General features: G+C 41.7%; 1 protein-coding gene across 2 annotated transcripts in view; it reads right to left on the bottom strand.

Annotated features, from left to right (window-relative positions):
• The window catches only part of VWA3B (von Willebrand factor A domain containing 3B), a 247,870-nt gene that overhangs the window by 35,562 nt on the left and 200,288 nt on the right, over positions 1-12,020 (bottom strand). For both annotated transcript variants that reach the window (XM_063078561.1, XM_063078560.1), the window contains exon 21: positions 8,499-8,700. In XM_063078561.1, the coding sequence (XP_062934631.1) occupies positions 8,499-8,700 (202 nt within the window). The remainder of the gene's footprint in view (positions 1-8,498; positions 8,701-12,020) is intronic.

Consider the following 12,020-nt stretch of genomic DNA (forward strand, 5'->3'; position numbering starts at 1 on the left):
GGCAGGTTGTGATCCTTCCTCTCTCTAGGATACCTAATTATGAGACCAGAAAACTTGCAAACTATCTCTGTGAATAATTCAACTGCCTTTACAATCTTGGTGAGTGGGATAGGGTGGCCTGGAGCATTTTCTGACCTTCATTTACTCTCCCCTCATCTAGATCGAGGGGGGTTTCTTGCACCCAGGAAGTGCCCAGGGTCCTCATTCCTTTTAAAAATGGACTCTGGAGAGAGAATGAGCAGAGGACCTCACAGGAAAATGTAAATCAGGGGCGGCAACCCCTGCCCAGCCCCTCCAGGCTATGGGGTGAGGGACCCGCGGTCAATGAGTCTGAAGGCCTTGGTGTGCTTTCTTTCCAGGGCACTTGTGTTTTAACAGGAGGCAAATTTGTGCCGAAGAAGTGAAGCTCTAAGTGGAATTTCCTGTATCAGTCCTAAGACAGAGCAAAGTCTCCTTGTGAGCTTCTCACAAGTACAGCAGTTCTGGGCTGGGCCTCCCAGAAAAGCTGGTGATACCACGTTAGTCCAAGGCTTAAATGGGATTTTTATCCCTTCCCCTTCCAGTATCTTGGGGACTTAGCCTTGCTTTCAAAACCAAAGGGAAGTAAAGGAGTGCTTTTGTGGAGGGTCCCCCCCACAGCCCTAGGGAAGTTTAAAAAACCCAAAGTGAGAAAGTCTTCCAAACTGGCTGGATTTTACGCATGCAGTTACCCATCTGCAGATTTACTCACACATTTGGGTGACTTTGTGTCATTATTTCCTGATGTGTGGACCACCACCAGCTACCTACTTTGTACAAATAGCTCACACAAGACTACAATAAATTCTAGGCCTTTAACTTTTCAAGACATCTACCTCTCCGGCCTGGCTATTCTGACCGATCTTCTTGCCCTCCACACCCATTCTTAGGAGAGCGCTGGAGTCTGCCCAGCTGAAGTCTCCAGTGAGGAGGGTGCCTTCAGCTTTAGAGTGAAAAGGCAACCTGGCTGTGGCTTTTGTCACCTCAGGGATCCCCAGAGTTGATACCCACCTTCCCACTTCTGAACATTGGGATACTAGACAGCACACTTTTTAGATAATAAGGTTCGTGGGAATTTTTCTTCCCTTCCTTTAATTTCCTCCAGTGACTGGAGTTCCTGAGCAGGAGCCTCTCCTGAAATCCCCAGTAACCACGGCATGGTCGTGAGGTTGGTGCATTTGCTTGCTGGCCTCCTCTCTGGTCCCTCACTTTCTGAGATTTCAGCTTCACCCTGGCCACACCTCCTACCACCAACTTAGGGGCTCACCTGGGGTCTCATTTCCAGATGTTAACTTATCACTGCAGTGCTGTCTGGGGATAGCGTGGCCTGAATAAGCACGTGTCATTCTCTCTGTGATGGCAACATCATCGACACACAATCCAGACTTGCTAACCTCCCGTCCCCACACGAGGTGATCCTGTCCTTGTGGACAACAGTTCACAGTCACTAGGACCTCAATACCAGCAGAACAGACTGAAGTTTCTACTAGTGGAATGAGAAAGGTTGACTAGTTGGTTCAGGTGTAATACCTCCCACTTCCCTTTAAGGAGGGAATTTTGAGAACTAAAAAATCTTGAGTTAAAAAAAGGGGGGCGGTGGTTTAGGATACACGAATGACAACTGAAGCAATTGCTATTTGGGAGAAATGATAACAACTGTATATATTCTGACTTCATTTTACGTAACTCAAAGAAATTTCCCTCGAAGTCTCCCCAGCTAACATTCTCTTGCATTAACAGTGTCAACGTTACGACCCAGCACAGAGCTCCCAAGCCCCCGTGGCCTCTCTCCTCTTCCTTCTCCCAGTCCCACTCAGCCAGCCTCGATCACACCCTTCTCCCTGTGTGCATTTTCCTAACACTCTTTGTCCTGGACAGTTTTCCATGGACCGGAGCACTCAATTCACCACAGACTCCAGATTCCTACCAGTCATGGCTTTGAGAAGTTAACATGTGCAGCCAGCTGTGGGGTAAATTTCCAAGGCCTCCTTTAGGGTTGCCTACAGCTACAGAAGGTTTTCTGCTTCCAAATTTTCCAAGGCAGTCAAGGATATGGATGAGAAAGGCTTTTGGATCTTTCTGGGCCTGGATTCTGTGGGATTTTCTCTGGAGAACCATCCTCATTTACTAAGGAAATGTTGCAGAACAGCATGTTAGGCTGCCCCAGACCAAACTCCTCCTGGGGAGACTATGGAAGGTTAATTGTCATTCACAGATGCTTTCCAGTGATTTCCACCATTACACAACTCTGAGGGCTCAGGATTGGCCAGTGAAGGTGAAATCTGCAATCTGCAACAAGAGGGGTGCTAGTGAGGGGAGTTTTCAAGAGGAACTTCCAATTTCAGGCGGTGAGCCCAGCACCTGTCTCCAGAGACACCACAGAGTGGTGGATTATGGAAATGGGGAGAAACCATTACACAGTCAAGCGTGAAATGTGTCCAGCACAGGCGACTGGGTAGAGCAGGTGGGAATAGTGGTTCTCACCTTAGGTCTGACCCAGGGCCAGCCAGGGACTTCCAGGGTAAGCCTGAGCATAAAAAGCAGAAGCCGGCTAGCCAGATGTGGCATTTACAACAATGTTTCCTTCCCACCTCTGGTCCTCACTGGCAGAAAAATCATGAAGCTGTACCAAAAGTGAAGAACCAACAGGGCAGCTATGTTGGATGCTAACATACTCCAGGGAAGGGTATCAGAAAGCCACAGACATCCAGACTCCATAATGTGCCCTGGAGAGGGCCAAATACAGTGAACACAGCCTCCTGAACAAACAGGGGCATTTCTGATTGGATTCCACTCCAAACAACTTTGATCGCCTTTGCTGCACATTATCAATGAACTCCAGGGGTCTTCATGATTGACGCATGGTTTCTTCCTCTCCAACTTACAATCATTGATCAATATATTTGGTCTTTGCTACAAGACATTTATTTTATTTTATTTGCTAAAAGAATTTTAGAAGAGACTATATATTTATAGATGAATAAATAAAAATGGTTTGCATCTGTGATGAGTTTTTCACCCTAGGATCTCAAAAGGCCCTGAAATCTTAAGCTTTGCTCCCAACCAATGTTTTTCACATTTGGGGTTGAGAACTGTTAGTGGGTCATGAAACCAAATCAGTGGGGTACGATAACAATGGAATTAAAAGATCTCAGACTGTATCACACACGATAAGGAGATGTATTGTTTTAAGGAGACATTATACCAAGTCTTCCATTGCAGAAGACCATGCTAAGAGTGGAAAGAACTCTGAAGATGAGCTGCCAAATATGAATGTCCACCCCCATTCATTCCGATTGACAATTGTCCTGGGCACATGGGAGCTCCCCTGAACAGATAGTGGGAGCCTTGGACACCGTGCGTTGGGATAGCCTTGGCCCCTGCCAAATAAGGGGGCAGCCGTGGACCCAGCAACACCATCACACAAACTAAATGCCTTCTCCCACGCTGCCAACCCCTCGAGTTCCCACCTTTTTCTCCTTGCCTTCCTACGAAGATCTGCAAACAATGTCTTTACCTCCTACTCTTCCACCCACTACAGCTGGCTCCTGCTTCCACAATTCCTCTGACATTGTTCTGGCTACCATCACTAATGAGCTCCCTCTTGCCAAATCAAATAGCTGTCAGACAACATTCATATGACTTTTCAAGGCCTTGATAATAGCTCTAACAATGGAAATAGCAATAAAGACAACCTGTGCTGAGTGCCTTGACTGTTGAGCACTTGGTGCTGCGCACTGTCCTTAGCATAAGATGTGCATTGTCTCACAGCCATCTTGTAGGTCAGTGCCTAGATTTCTCTGTTTCAAAGAAGAGGAAATGGCTCAGAGGGCCTGAGTGAGGTCCCGCAGCCAGCAAGTGCAGCGCTGAGATTTGTGTTCAGGTTTGCCTGACTCCAGAGCCAGGCTCCTAACCTCTGCTCTTCCTCACTCTCACATCACACCTCTCCACCCTGGGGGCCCAGGTCCTCTAGCTTTTCTGTCTTGGTCCCTCCACTGTCTCCTCTTCCTCTCTCAGCACCTCAAATGACCTCCAAATCTATCTCCTAATTCAGACCTCTCTCCTAAGCTCCAGCATGCGGCTGTCTATTGGCCTTTCTTACGTGGATGCCCCACGGACACGAGAATCAAAAGCACTCAAAGTGAGTTACCTTTTCCTGAAAATCTGCTCTTCTTCTCATTGGGCTTCTTTCTCTCTGTTTGTATGTTCATTTATACAGTGAAATATTTGACCATGTGGTGCCAACCACTCTTTTAGGAGCCAGGAGAACCCAGAAGAACACAATGGACCAAGTCCCACACGTACTCTAGCGGGGAAGACAGACCATAAACAAACGCGTACAGAATGTCAGATAGTGAAATGTGTTGTGAAGTAGACAAAGACATGGTAAGAGGTCACAGAATGGCAGTGTGATTAGATGGGCTAGCCAGGAACACACATCTCTCTCAGGAGCAGAGACGGAAGGAAGTGGTTAACGGTGCCTCTATCTCCCTAAGTTGTCCAAGACAGAAATTCTGTGGGCGTCTTCACCTTTGCCCTCTGGATCACCCCACACTTTCATCTTTCCAACAACTCATGTCTCTTTTACCTGTTCCCTCCCTACTCTTCCTGCTTGGCTCAAGGACTCAACACCTCTCAACGTGAGCATTGTACCTGATTGTGGTCCTTCCCTTGTACACCGGGTCTCACCTCCATGCCAAAATAATCTTTCCAAGACCCAAATCTGTTATTGTCTTTCACTTGCTGAAATCCCCTCCCTGGATATCCACTTCCTACAGCAGAAGTCCCTCATCCTAGTAGACAGTTCAAGTCCCTCCCATTCTGGTGCCATCTTCCCTTTTTGTCTCGCCCCCCATGAACATCCCATGTTCTTCCCCATCTCCCTTCTCCCTGCCTTTGCACAGGCTGTTACTTTCACTCACTCAGAACATTTCTCACACTCCACCCTCAATTCTTATGCATCCTTCCAGACCAAACTGGATTAATCCTCTTCTGTGGATCTTTCCCCAACTCCCCACTCAGAATCAGTCACTTTTTTTCATCTTCCAGTTGTTCTCGGGTTGTGACATTTGCAATCGTCTGTTGTGATATTTGCAATACTCTGCTATAAAGATCTGGGTTTCACTCATTCAATATGTTTGTTGAGTGCCCACTGTGCACCAAGCCCCACTCTCGGTGCTATGGATACAGCTGCAAATAAGGCCAGACAAACTCTCGCGAAGGTTGTGTTCTATTCCAGTACGTCTTCTCTGCTAGGCTGGACCCACGCCTGCAATGCAGTTAACAAACCCCTGTCTTGAATCCAATATGTAGTATCACCTTGGGAGACCCCGAAGAGAGAGAGAATGAGACAGGCTACTTACTGCCTGGGATCACCTGTGCCAAGCACAGAATCTCATCCACAGCAGGGAACAAACAAATATTTCTGGATGAAAAAACTATTAAAATTATTTTTATTCCCACTTTGTAGAAAGAGAATAAAGAAATAGAACATCTAATTTCTACCTTGTGAACAATGAGCTTTTGGTTGCCAGAATTTCAGACACATTCAGCACAATATACTATCTTTGCTCCAAACCAGAAGAGGCTTATGTTCACTCCATTGGCAACACTTCATATTTGCAAATTTGAAATAAAATATAGATAAAAGAATAATGCTAGCAAATTCTGCTGTTAGGCAGTGGTGTCTCTATAGTTCAACACAGAAAAGTCCATCATCTGGGACCAGTAATGGTCTGTCTCCCCATTAGAATAAGGGCAGGACTTAGTCTGTGGTGCTCCAGGTACCCCCAGTGCCCAGAATAGTGCTTGGCACCTCACAGGCACTCATTAATATTTCAATGAATAAATGAAAGAACAAGCAGACAGGAAGAGAAATATACCCTGATTAATTTAATCTTCAATGAATGTTGGACATTTGGGTTGTTTTCCAGTTTTCTGCTCTTTCGCATAATGTATGCGTGACTCCTATGGTGCAAATAGTTGAATTATTTTGTTAGGATACAGTCTTAGGAGGGGGATTCCTGGACCAAGGGGCATGGACATTTGGAGGTCCTAAATAGATGTTGCCAGTATAACACACCCTTTGATATGCACAATGCACAGTGAGAAGAGTAGCATATTTTCAGGGAGAGGTGGGTAATTGACTTTTGATTCTTTTGATTCTTAGGTGCCCATAGGGCATCCAGGTGAGAAAGGCCAATAGTTAGCAAAATGTTCAGAGGCATCAGATTGTACCTCCAAAGGAAACACTAAATAATTCTTTGAGGAAGTCACTTAATTTGAATAACATTAATAGACATATAATGTTTTGTGATAAAATTTTTGCATTCTGCACAAAAGACATAGTTTTTTACACTGAAGGAAAAAAATGTGATCTGCAGAGGAAAAATAAAATTAAAGAACAACAAACAAGCAAAACAAAACAAGAATCTAGAGCAGCAAAAACAGAATTTTAAGCCAGGCAAAACCAGTATTGCTTGGCAAAGACTGAAACCAAATGGATAAACACAAAGGTCAGTTCTTCAGAAATAGCTTTTAGACTACTATATTGTAGAGGATTCTTAAAGCAAATGTACTTCACACAGCCTGGTTTTCCAAAGCCTTGCAGTCTCAAATATTGACCTTGTGGAGGACTGGAAATTTCCTTCAGGCTATAAAGTCTCTGGTGTAAGATAAAGATTTGTGGCACAGCAAGGTTGCTGGCTCAAGGACAGACTAGTTACTGATTGTTATGTAAAGATACTGAGAAATTGCTGTGAGAAGGAATGTTTGCTAAGATCAAGCTTTTGTTGATAGGACCTCTTAATTGCCTTACTGGAATGTCATCTGGCTTGTTTCCCTGAAAGTTACCAGCCTATATTGTTAAACTATAACCCCACCTATGTTCTCTTCCTATAACTTCCTGGTCTGGAAAATAAATGCCGGAAGAGAACCCCAATTCCAGGTTAATTTCCCAAGGAAGGGATGCCTCTCACTGGAGGGTCCCAGGAAAGTTAGCCACTTCAGGACTTCTCACTGCTCAGAAGAGATGGGCTTTGTGTAATCCTTTGTGGCTCTCTCACCCAGGGGAAGAGGGGTGACAAATCTGTGGGGAGCAAAACAACACTATATGGCGAACATCTCAAAATTATATAGGATTCAGTAAGATTTTGGATGAACTATTTCATGCCTGTCATAGTCCATTTTTGTGCTGCTATAATAGAATACCACAGACTGGGTAATTTATAATGAACAGAAGTTTATTGGCTCATGATTATGAAGGCTGCAAAGTCCAAGATCAAGGGGCCAGCATTTGGTGAGGGCCTATTTGTTGCATTACAACATGACAGAAGGTGAGAGAGAATGCAAGAGAGGGCTGAACTCATCCTTTTTATGAGAAACCCACTCCTGTGATAACAGCATTAATCTCTTCATGAGGGCATAGCCCTCATGGTCTAACCACCTCTTAAAGGTCTCACCTCCTAACACTGCTGCATTGAAGATCAAATTCCTAACACATAAACTCTGGGGGCCACATTCAAACCATAGCAACATCCATACACACTTGTGTGCAGCCAGGAAAGGGTGTGTTATACGGGCAATGTCTATTTAGGACCTCCAAATGTCCATGAGCTGTGGTCCAGGAATCCCCCTCCTAAGTCTGTATCCTAACAAAATAATTCAACTACATGCACCATAGGAGTCATGCATATATTATGTGAAAGAGCAGAAAACTGGAGAACAACCCAAATGTCCAAAATTCATTGAAGAGTTAAATAAATTAGGGTATATACATACCTTGGGATATTATATAACCACCAAACATATCAATCTGAAGATTCAGTAAAAACACAGAGAAAGTTTATGAAATAACGCCAAATTAAAAAGCAGAATATAAAATATGGACACTCTGACTGCATCTATGTAAAAAACATCTATTTGAGGAGAAAAAAAAAAAACTACAATGAAATGCTCCAAAGTGGTGGTAATAAGGCAGTCATATTATAAATTATTTTTTCTTTTTAGGTTTGTTTTATTACTACTACTGTTACTAGCACTACTACTAATAATTGCTAACTTTTAACTTTTATGGGGGTTTTCAATACTAAGTATTTTAAAAGCTCATTTTATCCTCATAACAGCTCTATGTTATTAATACTCCTACTTTACAGATAAGAAAATTGAGGTTTGAAGAGACTGAGTAACTAGCCAAGATCACATACAGATTAGGTGGCAGATCTGAGGCCAGATCTTGGTCTGGCTCCTATCAAAGTCCAAGTTTTTAATCACTCCATCATACTTCTGTTTAGTTTTGCTTTTCAATGAAAAAAAAAAGTGTTGCTTTAAAAATAAAAATAAAGTAAAATCAAATGGCATTTCCTTTCTGACTCTTTCAGAAATCAGTGGTGGGGGTGGGAGAGAGGAAGGCCAAGGTAGGGACAGCAATGACTTGGGACAGGCAGGGAGGGAGGAAATACGGAGACTTCCATGGCACCCACCTCTCCCGCTGCCTTGTTCACAAAATTCTTCTTGGCAGCTTCCTGGAGTTCCATGGCCTGATGAATGTATTTTTTTCCAGCTAGAATTTCATTTTCCAGCATTGATAACTCTTTCAACGAAATGGGCCAATTCAACCGTTCTAATGCTTGGTTTAAAGCTGCCTTGTTTTGCAGGTACTGTATTGGCTTGTTTGCATCTAACCTAAAGAAAAAAAGAAAAAGAAAGAAAGAAAGAGAAGACAAAGAAGAAACAAGCAACAAAAAAGAAAATGACCATAATAGAAAAAATATGGTAAGATAGTTTCTCAGTAAACCCACCCCCCGAGAAACACCTGTCAAAGCAGGTGTTAGATGACAGAGTCATAGCCATGCACTCTGGTCCATCAGGACTTTGGTAGCTTGCACAGATTAAAAATAACTATTGGTGAATTATGCCAGGCACTCTTTCCCATTACCCCATTTGATTTTCTGCATATTTGGAGCCCATTCCTTCCTCCCTGGCCTAACATCTGGCAGAACCAAACATGAGCTTCAAAGAGAAGCTCATAGTCACACAACTATGCCTGGCAGTGACTCTGGAAGACAAGGCAAAGTAAAGCAAAGCCAAAGAAACCTCAAATATTTGCCTGAGTGCAGTAATTCTTCTACTAGCTATTTAATCTCTTTTCATCCTTGCAAGTCTAAATAGGCCTAAACTTTCTGGCTTCATTGTTTTGGTACACAAGGAACAGAAGCCAAATTCTCTACAAGCTGAGAGCAGGCAGAGAGACTCCAGTGGGGGCTAGTGCAGTGTGATGGCCCAGCTCCTGGATTCTATTTCCAGTCCCAGCTGCTTCTGAGTCAGACATTTCTGAGAGGACGGCAAGAAGAAAGAAAACAGCAGATAATTATCATTCTCTTATTGCTGAAAGTATCCCTTACTTCCATTAAATGTCAGATGTTAGAAGAGTACAGTCTAAATCCAGCATAATCACAGGACAAAATCCACAAACAAAACATGACTCCAGAAGACAGCAAAAAATTCTTATTAAAAACCTAAATTGGAGTGAAGTCAGCAAGATGGAGGAAAAAGAAGCCCCAGGCCCTTGTTTCCCCACAGAGACACTTAGTAATAGTGTACAGATCAAATTGCCTTTGTGAGAATTCCAGAAACCAGTAAAGAGATTGTAGCACCCCAGATGAGTACAAAGCCAAGAAGAGTCTCCTTGAAGTAAGAAAATTCACTACATTTTGCTTGCCTTTGCCCCTCCCCTTCTCCCTACAACAGTGCAGTGTAATTGGGAAAAAACTCCCAAACCTGGCTAGTCCTTTGGGAGGGATAAAGAGTGGAATGTGTGTCCAACATTCTTGTTTTTAGGGGAGCTGCCTAAGGGACTGGTTTCTGTCTTGATTGACTCAGAGTGCTGATGAAAACAGTAGTATATTTTGAATGCCAGGTTGGGGGCCACCAAGGACAAAGGTGAGTGAGTGTTACAGAATCAGAGATATTGCAGTACTGCAGAGAGACAACACGGGAGCAAGAGATCACAGACTCCTGAGAAGAGAAAGGGTTAAACCTCTTTAACTGGGAAATTATATGCGCAATCCCAGAGAAGATACATCCCCCAAAAGGCTTCAGAGGTTCCCAGAATATCTAGCTGGGATAATTGGTGAAGGTCTTCCCCTATAAGACACCAGTTTGTAAAGACTGGGAGAGGTGGCTGTTTTGTTCAAATGCCCTAATCTCAGCTAAAGATCACAAGGCATACAAGGAAACATGGCTCAATCAAAGGAATAAAATAAATCTTTAGAAAGCAACTCTGAAGAAATGGAGACCTATGAATTACTTAACAAGAATTAAAAATAACCATCTTAAGGATACTCAATGAGCTAAAAGAGAACATAGGTAGACAACTAAAGGAAATCAGTAAAGCGATGAATGAACAAAATGAGAATATCTACGAAGAGAAATTATAAAAAAAGAACCAAACAAATTACTGAGTTGCAGAATACTATAACTGGATTGAAAAATCCACTTCAGTGGCTCAATAGCAGATTTGATCAAGCAGAAGAAAGAATCAGTGAACTTGAAAAATGGATTTTAAGTCATAAGTTGTTACAACAGACAAGGAAGGACATTATATAATGGTAAAATAGTCAATCCACTAAGGCGATATAACAAGTATAAATATATATGCATCTATCATCAGAGCTACCAAATACATGAAACCAACTTTGACAGAATTGAAGGAATAGACAGCAACCCACTAATGTAGATGTCAATACTTCACTTTCAATAATATATAGAATAATCACACAGAGTATCAATAAGGAAACAGAGGACTTGAACAACACAGACCAATTGGGCTTAACTGGCATATATGGAACAGTCCACCAAACAATAGAATATACATTCTCCTCAAGTGCACATGAAATATTCTCCAGGATAGATCACGTTAGTCCTCAAAACAAATATTAAAAATTTTTTAAAGAAGATTGAAGTTATACCAAGTAATTTACCAACCAAGGTAGAATAATAATAGAAATAATAACAGAAGAAAAACTGGAAAAGCCAAAATGTGTAGAAACTAAATCACACACTTTTAATTGAGTCAAAGAAGAAATCACAAGAGAAAAATAGAAAATATCCTGAGATAAATGAAAACAAAAGCACAACATGTCAAAGCATATGAAATAGAATGAAAGCAGTACTGAGAGGGAATTTTGTAGTGCTAAATGCTTACATTAAAAAAGAAAGATCTCAAATTTAATGATCTAACTCTACACATCAAACAACTATAAAAAGAACAAACTAAACCAAGAGTTAGCAGAAGGAAGGAAATAATAAAGATTACAGCAGAAGTAAGTTCAATGGAGTATAGAAAAACAATACAAAAAAATCAATGAAACTAAATCAGTTTTTTTGAAAGGTCAACAAAATTGACAAATGCTTAGTTAGATTAACTAAGAAAAAAAGAAAGAAGTATCGAATAACTAAAATCAGAAATAGAGAAGGGACATTACAACTGATATCACAAAAATAAAAAGAATTATAAGACTATAAGGAACAATATTATACCAAAAAATTGGATAACCTAGAAGAAATGGATAAATTTCTAGAAACATACAGCCTACCAAGACTGAATCATGAATAACTAAAAAATATGAACAGGTCTATAAATATTAAGGAGATCAAATCAATAATAAAAAAGCTCCCAACAAATAGAAGTCCAGCATCGCATGGTTTTACTGGACAATTCTACCAAATAGTTAAAGAAGAATTAACACCAATCCTCCTCAAACTCTTCCAAACAATTGAAGAGGAGGGAACACTTCTAAACTCATTCTATAAGGCCAGCATTACCCTGATACCAAAACCAGACAAAGATACTGCAAGAAAAGACCACAGGTCAATATTCCTAACTAATGGTGATGCAAAAATCCTTAACAAAATATTAGCATACTGAATTAAACAACATATTAAAAGGATAATATGCCATGAAAAGTGGGATTTATTCCTGGAATGCAAGGCTGTTCAATATA

This window comes from Cynocephalus volans, chromosome 14, assembly GCF_027409185.1.
Source record: "Cynocephalus volans isolate mCynVol1 chromosome 14, mCynVol1.pri, whole genome shotgun sequence".
NCBI lineage: Eukaryota > Metazoa > Chordata > Mammalia > Dermoptera > Cynocephalidae > Cynocephalus > Cynocephalus volans.